Source organism: Trachurus japonicus, chromosome 14 (assembly GCF_045865225.1).
Source record: "Trachurus japonicus isolate A0001 chromosome 14, Traja_1.0".
NCBI classification, from domain to species: Eukaryota; Metazoa; Chordata; class Actinopteri; order Carangiformes; family Carangidae; genus Trachurus; species Trachurus japonicus.
The window spans coordinates 23,490,069-23,507,956 of NC_140920.1; the positions used below are offsets into that span (position 1 = coordinate 23,490,069).

At 41.2% G+C, this 17,888-nt stretch overlaps 1 protein-coding gene across 1 annotated transcript in view; it reads right to left on the reverse strand.

The window, feature by feature from the left end:
• Positions 1-17,888, reverse strand: part of LOC146974769 (actin-binding LIM protein 3-like) — a 48,502-nt gene that overhangs the window by 2,786 nt on the left and 27,828 nt on the right. The window contains exons 9-19 of the mRNA XM_085798410.1: positions 17,034-17,114; positions 16,030-16,191; positions 15,871-15,900; positions 14,865-14,976; positions 14,506-14,628; positions 12,573-12,623; positions 9,676-9,813; positions 9,019-9,083; positions 8,521-8,662; positions 2,598-2,627; positions 315-373 (exon numbers count right to left, since the gene is read on the reverse strand). Coding sequence (XP_085654536.1) covers positions 315-373; positions 2,598-2,627; positions 8,521-8,662; positions 9,019-9,083; positions 9,676-9,813; positions 12,573-12,623; positions 14,506-14,628; positions 14,865-14,976; positions 15,871-15,900; positions 16,030-16,191; positions 17,034-17,114 — 993 coding nt within the window. The remainder of the gene's footprint in view (positions 1-314; positions 374-2,597; positions 2,628-8,520; positions 8,663-9,018; positions 9,084-9,675; positions 9,814-12,572; positions 12,624-14,505; positions 14,629-14,864; positions 14,977-15,870; positions 15,901-16,029; positions 16,192-17,033; positions 17,115-17,888) is intronic.

Below are 17,888 nucleotides of genomic sequence, written 5' to 3' on the forward strand. Positions count from 1 at the left end.
GAGCAAACACAGGTCAAGACAATGCATTACTTCATTATAATGGATCCGGCACAGCAGATAAACGGTTACATCTCTGATTTTATCTCATATCGATATCTTGCCAGACGTCAGCTGACGTCGGCGTTGGCCTCAGGAAGTAAACTGATAAAAATGACTTAAAAAGGTTCAGTGGCAAATGAAGGGCGTTGCCATAGCTCACAGTTTAGTGAAAGGCCATGCCTGTCTTATTCTCTCTCTCTCTCTCTCTCTCTCGCACACACACACACCCACACACACAAGGACACACTTACAAAACAGAAATCATGACTGCTCACCCTGTTCAGTCCATTTTTGCCATAACCTGGCAACGAGGCCGATTTCGCTATGTACGAGTCTGTGAGAACAAATATGAACATAAAAAATGTACACATTAGCACAGGCAAACACAGATTAATACAAATAATTACTAAGAGAGTGGAAAGAGCAGACCTTTATGTAATTTAACATTTGTTGTAGTAAAGGCTTTACAACCTTGAAAATATAGCTATTTTAAAACATTATTAAATATTACAAGTAGCACATTTTCTATATACATACAGTACAGTGTATATACATTATACATATAGAATACAGTTATATTAATTAAGATACAAAAATATGCTGTAAATTCAGGAGACATCCGCACCCACTGCAAAAAATCAAAGCACAATAAAAAAAAACCTCCTGAAATTAAGATGTTTGTTTATTTTCATGTGTTTTCTTCAGTATTGAGCTCAGAATTGAGCTTTAAGGGCCACCATACAAACTGAATGAGAGGAGGATTATGGGAGGAAAAGGAAAAAAGAAATTTTGTGTACAGTCAGTGTACAGTCAATTATAAATGTGTAAATATATGCTCATATTTGTCTGCACTAGATTGTGTATTGTGTTCATTGTGCTGGAGTGTGCAATGAAGTGTGCATGCTCTTTCAAACTGGCCCTGCACACACCGCTGTTGTTGTACAGTAAACAACACATGAAGACATCCCAGGTGCCTCCAACATGTGAGCAACATCTTAGTCCACAGCTCCTTTCTGACGGCTTCTTAAAATAAAAACAAGTTTTAATTTGTCTTTGTCACACAGCTCCAGAGGACATTACGTTGCAGGGAGCAGGTTTTTCTAGCCAGATGCTGCAGCTTCACACAGCGACAGCAGCAAAGTCAGACTCACATCTTGGAAGCAAACCATCAGTGCCTCCACAAACACTGCACCTGTGGCCTGGGATGACTGAACATATTTCAGTTCCAGCTGTCCGGAGGCGCTACTTCAGCCGCAGGCTTTTGTATCGACACCCTCACCAAACACAAGTATAGTTCATCCACCCACAGAAACAGACCAGACTCTCAAGCCAACAACACCACGCTCTGTAATATGATTTTCTTTTAATCGCATTTCCCCTTTGTTGTCACTCCTCCAGTGTGTTTGTAGCTCGCTTGTAACCGTTGGCAACCGGCAGCATCCTCTTGAATCATCTAGTGTGCACCGCTGCAGCTAAAGCAGCAGGGGGCAGTGGAGTCACACCAACCCCCTCCTCTACTTCAACTGGGCTCTCCTTCACTATCTGCTATTCTCACTCCTTCTTCCTTTGGCTTCATCGTTCATTCTTCCTCTTCTTTTTTCTCTGCCTCCCTCTCTCTTCTGTTATCTCACTTTGTTTATTCTCTCATTCACCCTCTCTCTCTCTCCCTCTCTCTTGTTCACCCTGGCATTGTGAGGAATTAAATTACAGCGATGCCAAAGAGCCGAGACTTAACACCATGATGCAGCGGAATCTGGGCCGTGTGTGGCGCTACTGTACTATAATGAGTTTGTCGTCTACTGTACTCTTTCCCCCGCAACAAGGAATGTGATACAGCCTCGTAGATGAGCCACGGTGTGTCTCAGAAATAAAGCTGTTTCATAAAAAGTGATGTCAGCTTGTGTGAAAACTACTGGCATAAGCATCTCATTTATCAAAGCCTTTGTAGTACAAGCACTGCCTCAAAGTTACTAATGCTGCTTGAATTCTGACAGTTATGGTTCTGGAGCAAGTTACTCATCAGTTTTGGTTTATTTGTGCACAAATGTATTTTCATGATGTTCAAAGACAATCATGGGGCCAAGATGGGATGTTAATGGGGTAAAATTGTTACCAGAGCAGCACAGAGACGACGAAGAGAGGAAAACATGGTGCTAAGCTGTAAGAGATGCATTATGGGAATTTTAAGGCCAAGAGTGGAGGATATGATTGCATGAAATAAATCTTATTTTTACATTCAAAAGTCACATAAAATGCGGAGTGTAACTGCAGGCTGTGAAACAGATGGCTGAGGGCTTCAAGTTGCTGATCCAGGGTCAGAGCTGCAGCTAAAGAAAAGCTGATAAATGCACCATTCATCTTTCCTCATGTGACCCACAGCGTGTGTGTGTGTGTGTGTGTGTGTGTGTGTGTGTGTGTGTGTGTGTGTGTGTGTGTGTTGATAAGGATCTCCCACTTGAAGCTCTGCTGCTGTCACAGCAGAAGCTCCAGGATGAGGAGGATCAGAGAGAAGGAGGCCTGCTGTGTCAACATCACCCCAGAGATCAAAACACACTCACCGCTGTCAGCGCTGCAGACAGACCTGGGAGCTGAGGACACAAGAGAGACAGAGGAGTGGAGAAGGGTGAGACAAAAACTTAACACAAAAACACTTTGCCTAAATAAAAACATTATGGCACTGAATGACTTCCTTGCTCCAAAAACATAAAATTAACAAAGAAAAGATCATGTTCGTGCTGTCTTTAACTATAGATCTACCGTAGCAGAATTTCTGCCACAGGTTAAAGCTGTGTCCGTGTTTGAGCGGTGCTTAAAACCATGGACGTCAAGTTCATAAACAGACACCTGAAGTGTGATGTATTTCTGTTATACGTCATGCCATTTTGCTGTTTACACAGGGAAACTAAGACTGCTTCATTTCCAGATGAAATTAAGACTTTTAACGTGGTGAGAGATAAATGCAGAAATGTCCTGAAGCTGATATAACAAAACCTGTTGAATCAGACTGTTATGAAAAAGACATCTGTGTGCAATGTGCAAAAACAGGGTCAATCAATAATGGGAGATACTTCATCCCAAGAGATATAAACCTTCCTTGAAAAGTAGTTTAAAGGCATTAAAGAACTGATTTTTATTTATCTTTGGTCCATTGGGAGCAGTGAAAACAAGATGTGAACACAACATTGACACATCCCTCCCTTTGAAGTTGATATGGGTAACTAATTACATATAATTAAGAATAAGCATACAAAATTCATCATTTATTAAACATTCTTCCTTCATTGAAAGTAGTCAGTATGTCATTTAAACACACTTATTATGTTTAACTTTTAACATTAAGCTCATAATGAATCAGCATTTATTAATCAAGAGTTAAACATTTATAAATTACATACTCATTAATATCAAAATAGGAAGAATGTTATTATAAATGATTAATTAAATAAAAAACACTTAGAAATGTCTAGTTATAGTTGTAAAGTGTTACCGAGATATGGTAAACCTGATAACAAACCACTAACAGTGTGTCATGTGTGTGACCACCTCCTGAGTCTATAAGTTCAGAGTTCACTCTCTCTGTTTTGGTCTTTACCAGCGTCTGAGGGGATCATCTGGCTCTTTCACTGCTAAATGTTCAGCAGCCGGTCTCTCGCCATGTCTGTCTGCTGTTTGCTGCTGAGCAGGCAGTGTGTATGTGCACACTGGGTTTGTATTGTGCTGAAAACAGCAACCTGCTGCAGTCAGAAACAATGTGATGAGAGCGGTGAGAATAAACCAGAACAGTGAAGTAGCTAAACAGCAACTGACCCCTTTCACTTTTGCACATCAAAAACATCATTATAGCCACTTTAAAGAGAACATAAACCTGTCACATGTTAGAAGTCTGAGAACAAACAGTAAACTGAAATGAGTTTTCAGTGGAAGGGAAATAAAGAAGGCCAGCTGCTAGGGGACATGTATAAAACATCAGCTGTGTGGGGATATGCCCCCTAACTGCATTATCATGCAGACATAACTGCCATTAAGACCTACACACCATATAAAATATGAAGCAACACAGGGAACAGCCACGTAGCATCAGTGTTTATACTGGGGCCACTTATGTTAAAAATGTATGTTTACGGCACCGTCCCACTGGACTGTGCTGCCGCTCCTGAACGTTTATTTCTCTCTGATGAAACATCACACCCTTAGGCCACAAGAAGGGGGTATACAGAATTGACTTTACATTTAAAATGTCTAATTTTATTGTCACAATTTAAAGTCTAGAGCATTCTAGCAGCTCTGTAAGGGTGCACTTTAACACAGTGAACCAACATGCTAACCTTAGCAGGCATGTTTACCATCAGCAATATTACCCTATCGATCCCAATATAAGATAAGGGTTTTTTGCTCTATGAATAAATCTGAAAGAATGAGATTGTCTTGACTTTTAACCAACAGTATACATCCACAACAGCTGTTGGCGTCTTGTAGTGATAACCTGTATGCCCCTCATGATCGGAGCCATCAATTAAAAGGTTTTGATGCTAAGTATTTAAGCATCAAAAAAACAAGATGCCACATAATATAAAATGTGTTGATGGCGAGCCCAACAGACCGTCTTAACCCTTACTGTTTCCAATGTGTGTTATAGAATGGGGGATTGTCCTATGAGGGTCGTTTCATATTCTGGTCAGTACGTTTATTTGGCATTCAGAGGACTAACTTTGCTAATTAGCACTTAAAGCTGGGGTAGGTAGGATTTGTTTTGTTTGTATCTTTGACCAATCAAATCTATTCCGGTCTGAGGGTTCCAAATTGGTTGGTACTCTGTCCTAACAAATACAGTAGGGAGGACAGAGTAGGGCCAGCCCCTCAACCAACCAGGAACCCCCAGACCAGAATAGATTTCATTGTTCAAAGATACTGGGAGCTGTAGGCTTTTCAGGCTGCTGCATACAGAGACATAGAGAAACGCTGTAATCGCCCCAAACACACAGACCTTTCTTTACTGATAGCTGAATGGGAAAACAGAACAAAAAAAGTTCATATTTTGTTTTTAAAATAAATCCTGCCTACCCCAGCTTTAACAATTGAAACTGATGGGAATTTCTATAGTTTTGCTGGATTTTTTGTTTTGATGACAAAATCAGATGGGAACGTTGTAACACTTCATCCTGCAGGGGACATGAGTGTATTAAAGGTACAGTCAGTGTTGGTAATAACGGCGTTAGAGTATAACGGCGTTACTAACGGCGTTATATTTTTCAGTAACGAGTAATCTAATTAATTACTTTTCCCATCGTTACAACGCCGTTGCCGTTACTGAGAATGTGAAGTGGCGCGTTACTACAGTTCGGTTGAATGAAACGCAAGGTGGTTTCGGCCACACGTCAGCTACCTCAGGACAGCTGCATGACGGCGAGCTAAGGTAACGCAGCATCCCAGACCGATCAGCTGTGTGCCAGTGCAGCCCCTGGGACACAGCTCGAGAGTCACAGCGAGCACACACGAGTACCCACTCCACCCGAGCAGCAGCGGTCTGAGTCCAACAGACGGACTCCAATTATGACAGCTGAAACGCTAAACACAGAGCAATCGCTCTGGGTAAACACAGCTGATCGATCGAAATAAAAAATTACCGCTGGAGTGAATTTACTTTCCGTCACTGAAACAGGTTCTTGAATGTAACTCGGTCAAGACGTATCCTCAAGATTTTTTTTGCAGTGCTGCTGACATCATGCAGCATGATGATGATGATGATGATGGTAAAATTCACAGATAAAGACAAGTGTTTTTTCATCAGCATCAGTAGAAATGATGGATAGAGGGGGAAAGGCTTTATGCACAGCTCCACTGCTCCACTGCTCCTGAATCCAAGTGTCTGACCATTGTTGTGACTACTGAGGTCAGAGTCACAGACACACCATAATCAGTTTGTCCAGTAATGCAAGACAGGAAATAAAGAAGCTGGTTTAAGTTCAGGAAGTAGGGGAGCTGTGCATAAAGCCTATTCAACCTTTATTTAGTGGGAGCATTGGAAAAAAAAACGTTTTAAAGTAACGAAAAAGTTACTTTCTCAGTAACGCATTACTTTTTGGTTTAAGTAACTCAGTTACTAACTGAGTTACTTTTTAAATGAAGTAACTAGTAACTGTAACTAGTTACTATTTTTCACTAACTTGCACAACACTGGGTACAGTATGTAAGAATGTGGCCAAAAACGGTTACTGCAGTCAAATTCAAAACACAATGAACTCGTTTTTTCTCCCAGCCGTAGCGGCAGCTCAGTGGAAGCAGACGGAGGCTGAAACGCCACTGACGCTGCGTGACTGGGAGAGAGGGCTAGGTGGCGCAACATGTAAACACGTAAATTCAAAACATAAACATGATTTGCAGTCTGCAAAAAAAGATTTTTAATGCGAATACTCTGGATGTACTATTGTTGTTGGTGAGTTCATCATGTTATATGAACATTATTCCTGAGTCTCTGTGACATATTAGAAGGATTTTACGGCCAGTTGCTTTAGATTTCTTACATACTGTACCTTTAACAGCAATCCACCCAACCTCATGGTGGCACTAAGCACGAGCGCTTTTATCAAATCTTATAGCTGTTTGTGAGGCAGCTATTGAAACAAGATCAAAATGATGAGAGTGAGAGAGTGATGCTAACACGGCTAAGAAAATGGACCAGTTAATTTTGTCCGAGGCCGTGTTGCCTTTATATGAAATCCAGGACATCCCATACTGGAAGTGGCTTCTTCTGAAGACCAGATAAGGACACCCTGTTCAGGATTTTTCTAATCAGTATAATAACAGCAGACACTATAAACCCACAGTGATTACGCAGCAGTGAACACACACATTCTCTCCACCTCTCTCTCTGTCTGACCTCGGCGTCCACATAGCTTATTTCCCTCTCTCTCCTCCGCTTTCTGACCCTGATTTACCTCCAGGCTTCATGTCATACATCTTCTCTGAACAGCTCCAAATTGCTTTAGCCTCTCTCCTCCCTCTCTCTTTACTTCTAATTCACCCTCTGTCTCGTTCTCTCTTTCTCTCGGTAACACCCTCTCTTTTGACCTACACCTAAACACACTCTCTCATCCTCTCTGTGAGTCTCTCCATCTTTGTCTCGCCGTTACACGTGCTGAATGCAATGAGCAACGGGATCAATGAGAGTTAATACAGAGGCGAGGGCCTTCCACCCCCCACGCCAAGGGCTTGCTCAGCATCACAACTAGACGTGCAAAATCCTCCAATAAAGGTGAGTTTATTTATTTCCTAACCTCTAACCTTCAGCACCTCAGAGCAGTCATCACTGCTGCCTCAAATGAAATCTGATCCTTATTTCAGCCCTGTCTCTAAAGCTCAAACCTAATACAAGCTGGACTGTCTGAGTGTTTACAAATCAAATAAACTTGACCCACACTTTTAAAGCTGAATCTACTTCCTTCCTGTGAACATATCCCTACATACTTTCCCTAGCACATTAGACTTTCAGAGCCAAATTCTTCAGGATGAAATCTTTTCTTTATTGCCCTATAAGACATTTAATCTGTTCTTTCATTGATACACTTCACAATGTGAAAACAGAATATGGAGAGTTGCCTGAGTCACCACCTTTTACCTCTCTACCTTACCACTCTACCACTCCTTATTTTGGAGGATTCTAAGCTTAGGTAGAGCAGTACCACGTAGTGTCTGACTGAAACATTAAAGAACCTTTATTGTTTTTAATAAGTGGCACTGTTGTCATGAAGCTATCTGGGTACCTTACTTTACCTAAGTTTGAATTGCAGGACAATAAATCCATCTTTTGATGCACTTCCTTATTATAATCTTCTTGCATTTATTAAATAGATGTGGCACTTTTGGATAAAAGTGTTTGCAAAATTATTAAATTTAAATGTTTTGGATGAGGATGGTCTACATCAGTGTGTGCACATGGGAAACTTTGATATCCATGCATTTTAAGTGACCACTTTATGTCATTATATACAGCACTTCTACAAAACATAAGGAATATCAAGCAAACAAATATATTAAGTGTAATAAAATGTCCCTGTCTCAGTCCCTGACCTCACTTTGAAGTCAAACTATACGAGCCACATGCTAAAAAGTGTTTAACAGGTGTATCGTTTACCATGTTCACCATTTTGTTTTAGCTAGCTAACTATCGGGCCTAAATAAAGATGAAAAATAAATAATAAAAAACGGTCCATTCCAGAACAAACGCCTCGCTCAAAGAACAAGAACGAATATAAACATCCACACGCTGCAGTTGGGAGTATGGATGGTATGAAATGAACTGATCATAGGTGACCTGATATCTGAGGTAAACATTGATTATGACTGGAAATGACCTTTAACGACTGATACCCTGACAACAAAATATCCATAATAAGATAACATCAGATGATATATGGGCCTGCAAGGTTTATCAGTGTAGCTTTTTTCGTGCAGTCACACACACAGACACACACACAGACTTACAGCCATTGAGAGACCCGTATCCCAGATTGTTCAACGCCTCCTTGCTGCTACAGCGGGAACTACGTCTGCTCCCCCACTGGTCATTGTCGTGGCAACCTGACCGCGCCTTCATCTCCTCCTTCAGGATCAACCTTCCAATCCCCTGCAGGGAGGACAGGAGGGAGAAGGAGGACAAGCAGAGGAGGGAAGAGGAGGGCAAAGGGAGAGACAGAAGGAGCGATAAAACGAGTGAGTGGAAGAAATGTGTAGGTTGATACATGGTATTGGAATAATGCAGGAGGAGACGTGATACAGTCCAGTTGTTGTAGGAACAGGCAGAGGGATGCAAATGTGGTGAAAGAGGAAGGAGGAGAGAGGAGCACAGCACTTTGTGTCATGTCCACTGGGTGAGGTTGGAAAAAAACATTTAATTAACTGCTGCATTAAATATTAACACACACACAAGCACACACACTTAAAATACAAAGGAAGGAACAGGAGGGTGTCTTCCTGTCTTACCTTGTTGATATTGTGGTTCCATCCATCCTCCTCTCCTCCAGATGAAAACCTCCTCACTCTGGAGACTAGAGAGAGAGAGAGAGAGGGAAAGAAAGAAAGAAAGAAAGAAAGAAAGAAAGAAAGAAAGAAAGAAAGAAAGAAAGAAACAGAGAAAGAAAAAGGCAGAAATGGGACATGAAACTAAGTGAAATGAAAAGAGGTCAAACTTTTTAAAATGACAGCTCTTATTCTTTATGTAAAGTTTGTATTGCCTACACATACATGAGATACATCTCAAGGATACACGGTTTTAACTATCTATTATAAAATGTGTATATGTACATATCAAAAATATAGATGGTATTTGTCTGACTTATATGTGAGTCTATTTAAACAACATACAATTAACATTTTTATACATTTATGTGTGTTTAAACAAGTCCATCTTCACAAAGTGAACATGGTTTGAAATTCAGACTTGACATTGAAGTCAGTATATGAAACTGTTCCTAATTCTAACAGGTTATACAAGTTTTATATATGTGCTTTTAATTTATGTTTATATAATGTCAAATATAGCACTTTAGTATATACACTACATTTGCGTATGGGAGGCACCTACTGTACTGTATAGGTGTGTGTACTGTGTGTTGTGTGTGCAGAGGTAACACTAACTACCTTTTGGGGAGCCAGTGTAAGGGTAGTAGTTGGAGCCTGGGTGATAAATGCTGTTACAGTTGGAGGAGGACAGGCGACAGGAGTTGATGAGATTCTCGTTGGTTTTACTCTTGTTGGCTGTTGGAGAGGCCGAGACGTCTGGAGGACAGACAATCAGAGAGAGAGAAAAATGTATTTTTTAATAAAGACACATTTTCAACATTTTTTCACATTAGTGAGGACAGAACCTTATCCAGTGGATTTGCTGTGGTTGATATGACAACAAGGCTCTGAGAAGAGGAAAGTCAACAGTTGAGCAGCAACAAGAGGATGCTTCTCTCACTGCCTCACCGTTTGACCAACATGGGTGTGAGAGGTTGGGAGGAGGAATAAGAGGACACAGCAGGGAAGGGAGGAGGGAGGAGATGAATCAAATACAAGGAAGCAGAGAACAGAAAGGAGGTCAGAGAAAATGGGATGGGATATGATATACAACTCCTAGTAAAAAAAAACAAAGTTATTAATAATGTAGAGATGTGGTAGGAATCTGGTTAGTGGTGTGAAATATGAAAAAAATATTAAATTGAATGAATTAAATATCTTTTAGAAAGCTGCTCATGGCATTTTAGCTTTAATCGGCCTGTGAAAAGTGTAACAGGAAATTTAAGAGAAGAGGAGGGATGCTATAGACACAGGAAGGTGACTTTTAGTCGTTGGACAATAAACCTACACATTTTCTAGGAGGAGAAAGGTGACTTTTGAAATGTCTTTCCTTGATAAGATGAGATAAAACGAATCCATGTTTCTGGCCAAAGTCACCTTATATACACCCTGATGATATGTGCCAATGGAAAAACATAATTTAGACAACATGGATTTTTGCCAAGCATCAAATAATTCATGCCAGAGAAGCTGATATCAACGCCATTCATGTTGGCCTCAAAACCTTCAGCTCCCTCCTCTGTCAACAGAAACAAACCTGTCCTAGAGTTTGGGTATTTGAGGTGCAGCCAGGTCTGACTGTGACATACACTGAGACACTGAATATATGGTATATATGCCCGATTATGGTGCACTAATATGAAAACTGCTCTATAAGTGATTCATGCTGTAAATCTAAATTCCCGCATACAGCCCAGATCTCAAGATTGCCTCCTCAGACGGCAGAGAGAGAGGTTTGTCAGCACTTTGTTGCGAAGCGTAAATCATCCTGAGGTGTTTCTGAGGAACTGTAACTCTGTCCTGCCTGCCATCAGAGTGCTGATGGATCGCCCACACTCTCCCAGTGTTTGGCACTGCCTCTCTTAGTTTTACATCGCCTCTTGAATCACTTCAAGCTCAATTCTGATGAGGCCGAAACTATCACCCAGAGTCCACACCACTTCAGTTTAGTTTGGTTTATTCTTTATTTTAAGTCACACAGCGCTGCCTGGTCCTCCTGACCACTCAAAGCACTTTGCAATACTTGTCACATTCACCCGTTCACTACTACGCTGATCTGGCCCAAGGACACTTGGAGACGTGGCCACCAACCCTCTAATTAGTGGTTGACCCTGAGGGATCCACCGATCAAAACCTCTCTCTCCCATGAGCCAATGAAGTTGTCTTGTTTCCCAAATGTGACATGAAGCCTGGGATTCCCGACGCACTAAAACTGTGTAGGTGGCTCACTGTGACGGAGACTGAGTGAGTGTAGCTGTAGCAACAACAGAAACACTGACTAAGACACTGTATTGTTGTTATTGTCTGCTAAACACTCAAAAACCAAAAGATATTTAAAATCAAATGACAGAACATTTTTCAGAGGTTGAAAACTGCGCACACTCAGCATTTTCCTGATAAATTATTAAAGGGATAGTTTGACATTTTGGCAAATTGGCCCATTGCCACAATCCCTAGGTATAGGCCTAGGAGTAGGTTTGTTACCGTTATTTGTTGGTGCAAGCTATTTTTAGAATGGCAGAGCAGAGCCGCGAGCTGCTCAGAGCTACGCTACGGAGGTGGAGTATAATGGGATTTCTTGGTTTCCTTCATCAAACTCATCAAATACACAACTCAACAACTCCAAAACGCTCTCGCGGACAAGTTGTTTCCTGCACATTCACCACGCTATGAGATAACGCACCGTTACGAGACAGAGTTGTTTTTGAGGTAAATGCAGAGACTGCTTGCCGAAAAACTTCCCCCGATGGGAACACGCATCTACGGTTTTGCATGAATTTACCTCGAAAACAGCTCTGTCTCGTAACATTCCGTTATTATCTCATAACGTGGTGAACGTGCAGGTCACAACTTGTCCACGAGAACATTTGGAGTTGTTGGATTGTGTATTTGATGAGTTTGATGAGGGAAACCAAGAAATCCCATTAGCCTCCGTAGCGTAGCTCTGAGCAGCTCACGGCTCTGCTCCGCCGTTCTAAAAATAGCTTGCACCGGCAATTAAAGGTAACGAACCTACTCCTAAAACTAAAGGGATTATGGCAGTGGGCCAACTTGCCAAAATGTTGAACTAACCCTTTAAGCTAATCACTGATCAAAATTGATGGTGACCACGCCTTGCAATGGTACAGTTTACACTTCATATTCAGACTTTATGACAGAATCAGATGGTTTTTCTAAACACTGGACAATCTGGTCTTCTATTCACTCCACAGACTCTGCAACCACTTCTCTGACTACTTCCTGTTTTCATAAAAGAGAGAAGGTCTGAATGTCATCAGAAGCACCAGATGTTAGATTGAGAGAAAATGTCATTCAGGCTCTTGCTCAGATCTTTTCTTATTGATTACGTCAGACAAGCAGAAGCGCGTTTCACACTGAGGAAGCATTGATGATGTTCGCAGCATCCACCTAGCTGACAGGTAGACAGCCTGTCAGAGGATATTTAAAACACACAGCATTTTGAGGAATCGACTAACCATGTCTCTTATAGATGGGGGGTTTCCTGTAGATGTTGGTTTCTTCAGAGGCTGAGAACAAAAACAAAAAGAAGGTCAGTGGCAGAAAGATGAAAGAAGAAGGAAGAGAGGAGAGGAGAGGAGAGGAGAGGAGAGGAGATTAAATTGAATCTGGGCTCCTTTATTCATCCCGTCCCACCAAATTAGTTGTATACATTTATGGTCTTCTTAACCATAAAGCTGACAGCAGATGTAATAAAGTGCTACCATGGGGGCGGTGCCGTGCATCCAGACAACCTGACTGACGTGCAGAGAGGCTGATTAATGCCGATTCACAGGCTTATTACAGGAAAGAGCAGCAGATGGCTCAGGAATAAAGGAGAGGAAGGAGAGCAGTTGAAGGGTGGAGAGAGGCCTGGATGGAGCGGCAAAGGAAAAGATACAGTGGAGAATAGGGAAAAGCCAGGAGCACATGGTGGCCTGCAGCTCTGTGCAATCATTATCTCTGAGTGCTGAAAAAGCACCACAACAACATATTAGAGAAAATTGAAAACAATAAATTACAACTCACATTAACATAACAAAATTATAAAGTAAAAAAAAAAATGCTGTAAAAATTCTTCAAAGTACTGCACAGAGCGAAGTTGGGGGTTCGACTCCCAACAGGCCAACCACACTAAATTTATACACACTCGTGATACTCTAAGGCACTCTGGATAAAAGCATCCACCAAATTCATTTTGCTCTGTGCTGAAAAGCATGATGGGAGTGCTGTCGCAGGGCTGGCAAGGAACAACAGCCTGGGAAGAGTCGCAGAGAGGGAGCGTGCAGCGAGAGATGGACTGAAGGAGGAGGAGGGAGTGATGGAGGGGAACCAAACGCAACCGTTTGTGGTGAGAAGGAAAAAAGACGGAACGGGAACGTTCACGGGGGAGACGGCCGGGCGCCGACGCGACGGGGGTGGCGAGTTGATGGAGTGTGTAAATAAAATGAATAGGTATTAGTTGTTAGATTAAAGGGCTGAAACGCTCCAGATCAAGTACACACACGACACCGAAGAGAAGATGACTACAGTACATTTTCCTGTTTACAAAGATCATTTTCACAATCAACTAATCTCAGCTGTCATATATTGTTAGGCAATATACAGTATTTAAATATTCAGTGTGAAAGCTCTCAGATCTTACAAACTAGACCCTGAAAAAGTTTTAGCATCTTAAAAAATGAGAGTGAAAATCAATGATATAGGTCTATAATATGGGATTTGTATCTGCAAAGATAACAATAGAAACAGAGACATTTTTAATTTTCATTCCCAATACATACATTATTTTTCAACTGATAGGGAAAAAAACAATGAATTTATATATATATATATGTGTATAACTACATTTATATGTAGATGTGTACTGTATCTATGCACACATTTACATCTGTATCTGTATGATGCTATAAAATTGTATTTTTCTGCATTTGTGTAGATGCGTCCTATACGTTATATTTTCCCTCTTGTTGTCCTTATCTGAATAATGATATGCCATCTCCCATGGAAACTGGCCAGACGTTGGACATATGGACTCTGTGACAACTGCGCTGTCACTGAACATTTGACTGTTTTGTAGAATATTATTGCTGGACTGAAATAAGAAGTTGAAAACAATCATTGCTGTTTCATTTTCTTGCATTTGTCTAATCATCTCAGCCCTTATACTGTAACAATGTGTGGTTTATGCAGCTGATGTGGATCTGGAGTCAGGATGCAGGTTGGGGTGTTGGTTAGGAGTGACATCAGATCACAGCATCACCTGGGATTAGATGATTAATGATTAATCTAGAGTCTTACGTGTCCACGAAGGCAACACACACGGTGCAGTGCAGGAGAATACTGGGAGGTGAGTTGGTTTGATGTGGGGAGGTTGGTGTTAGTATCAGCGGTACACGGATGACGGCCTACCTGGCACATGGAAATGCTTGGGGGCTTGGAGGGTGGCAGTAGTGGTAGTGGTGGTGGTGGTGGGTGTGGCACACCGGGGCTCTGGCTGACTGTAATAGGGTGAACTCCTGCCACTCTCACTGCCTGCAGTCAGCGCAGCCAATCACAGTGAGAGAAACCAAAGCATGAGGCAAAAAACTGTCCTCCAGCAGGAAGACCACCATGAACTACGTGTGTGTCCTGTGTCGTTCTGAGATGCTGCTGGGAATTCTGGGACATGACACTCTGCTGCACACATGTCCCCTGTGAAGACTCTTATATTTTCTACCTAAATACTGTGTGTGCGTGTCTCTGGGTGAGTGGGTGAGTGGGTGCATTACCGGGGAGATAATAATGCAGTGGGGAACCTCCGTGACGACTGTGCGCAGGAGAGTCAGTGAAGGCTGAGCTGGAGGAACGCCTCGTTCTCAACTCTACACCGTCCAACACATCCTATAGAGAGAGAGAGAGAGAGAGAGAGATGGAGAAAGGGAGAGAGAGGGAGAGGATGAGAGGGTAATGCATTTTCATTTACAAAATGCCATTCTGACACAGGGCTCCTTCCAAAACACAATTTTAATCACTTGCAAAACTGTTTAATATTCTATATTGTGCATGTGCTGCTGGCAATCCTCTTAGTGCACACAAACACACACTTGCAGGATATGTGGTCAGTGATGTGTGAATGTTGTGGAGCATTACAGTCCTTAAACTACACTACACTAGTTTGGCAATTTGCGGGGTATTCTTAAATTTACTTTCTTTCCAAGAGTAAGAAGAGAAGATCAATATCATGTGTGTGTGCTGCAGGACGTCAGCTCAGTTTAGTAGAGTCTCTAGAAACAGTGGGGAAACAGCAGCTACTGTATAGCATTTTGTATCATGTTTGAAAAAAAAACTTTCCAAAATAATTAGTTTTTTTTTCCTACCATAATTACAAATTAATTGTTAATTAATCAGTAAAAAGAAATCTGAAACTTTTCCGTAGATTAGATCCACTGCTCCAAGTTTCTTTTATATCAACTCAGTTAAATGAAATGCAAAATAAATGTATTAATTGGTAGTTCACTTCACTGTGCAGAATTCAGTCAAATCATCTTAATGGTGTTGAGTTGGTGGCTTATTACGCACGAAACCTATGGAGCTGGGACACTGAGATTTCCAAGGATAGAGATGAAGAGACTGCTGCTCATTGCTACAGACAGTTAATCTATCCATGTTTTTAAATTTAAACATTAACTTGCAATGATTTATTGATTAACTAGAAGCACTCATTGCATTACTGATCTGCACATCGGCACACATGTCATCCGCTGGACAGAGAGGTACAGAGGCTGGAGCACTTACATGAGAATAGGGTGATAAGGAGCCCAACGACTGGATGAGAGGGGGAGTGAAAATAAAATATTATTGATTATTATCACAGAGAGTTGTCAGAGGAGTTTGTCAGGATCAGAGTTGTCTAATGCTGTTTCTCTTGTATTGATTGTGTGTTTATGTGCGTACCTGCCCACAGCTGAACCGCTCAAGAGTGTCGTCCGGGAGGTGTGGGTGTGCATGGTCGGCCTGATAAGGGATGATGTCGGGCCGCTGGATGTCATATATGGCTTTGACCCTGGGCAGAGCCGCCAGCTGCTTATAGCCCAGAACATCTCCATCAGCCTTCGCCTGAGAGAGAGAGAGAGTAAATGGAAACAGAGTCATAAATAGAGAAGTGGACACAAATAGCAAATCAGAAAGAAGGAGAGAGGGATGTCAAAATACACAAACATATGCAACAAAGATAACAAATATGGTGGCACACAGAGGTGAAGCCAGTTTAATGACAATGTAAAGACCAGTTTCCTGTGCGAAGGCTTTTTTTTTATCATAATATTATTAATAACTATATTCTTGTGGAGTTGTAGTAAAAGCAACTGGAAAAGCAGCAAGTCCAGTTGCCTTTACTACAACTCCACAAGAATAAGACGACCTGGATGACTGAGAACCTTCATGGACACATTAATAACTATAACTTTATCCTTATACCACATTTCAAATTGCTGTCAATTAGTGTGACAAATTGCCAAGAGAACAGAAAAAAGAAAATAAAACCAAAAGTAGAAACCAAAGTGTGTCAAGTGTAAAAGTATATTTTGACAAAGACTAAGTATGTCTGATCTTAAGACTTTTATTTTTGAGTGTGATAGCACTTTTGTATTTTGAGCCCTTAAAATCAAATTAAATAGGCTACATTAAATTCATTACATTACATGGAACTCTGAAAAGGCTTTAAAGCTGAGAGACACCTCACTATTAACAGCCAAGTGAGGAAACAGACGGGCGGATGATGGAGTCTGCTCGGAGACAGACAGCACAGACAGAATGAGCTTTCAGGGAAATCCAGGCCTCTCTCTCTTCTGTCTCTGTTGTTTATATCTGATTGACGGGCTGTGACAGTGACAGCTGAAGGGGGCCTAACTGTGGCGGTGGTGTCGTTACCACAGCAACGGTGGGCGCCGGCTACTCACACAGATGAGGCGGTGAGGAGATCCGAGGAGAGGAGAGGAGCCCGGAGGAGAGATGGACGCCGTCTCAGAGGTGCGCCTCAGCTACAAGGGAAGATGCAAACCGGAGGTCAAAGGTCAGATACAGACAGCTGGTGGAATCTTTAAGAAATGATAATGTCATTTAAAAAAAAATCACACATGCATAATGTTATTGATTTGTCATAGCACATAAATCTCATCTCTAGGCAACATCATTTTCCTGTATTGATCTTTTTTTTAATATTGGTGATTATTAGATTTGTTAAACACAAAACTATATTGCATATTATTTAACATACACAAAGATCACAAGTTGTTAATACTTAGGAATATAGGATTTAACAGCACAAATTTAAGTTGAGAGACAGACTCTCTTTTCTTACTTCCAAAGTGACTCCTAACAACTAATAATGGAAAAATAAAATAAAAAACATTTCACAAAGTGATTGTGACTGAATGTGCAACTGAAATGAAAATCAAGACCTGAATGGAACTTTGTCTTTACGACTCAACTCACATCGACACAAAACAGCATCAGTCAATACCATTGAATAAGTAAGTCAACAATAAACTATACCCTGAGTTCATGAGAGCGCTCAGCAGAACAGCACTTTAACTTAACTGCATTTAATAATAACACTGTAAGTGTTATTATTGAAGTGTTACTAAACCCTCCTCAGCTTCCTCATGTGATGAACCCACATTGATTTATGACAACACTTGCTGCTGGCAGGCAGCTGCCAAAATACAGCTCTGATAAATATTTCATATAGAACGCTTTTTTCAAAACAGAACTTTTTGCCAAATAAAGCTACAAGACCAGTTTAGAAACACGAC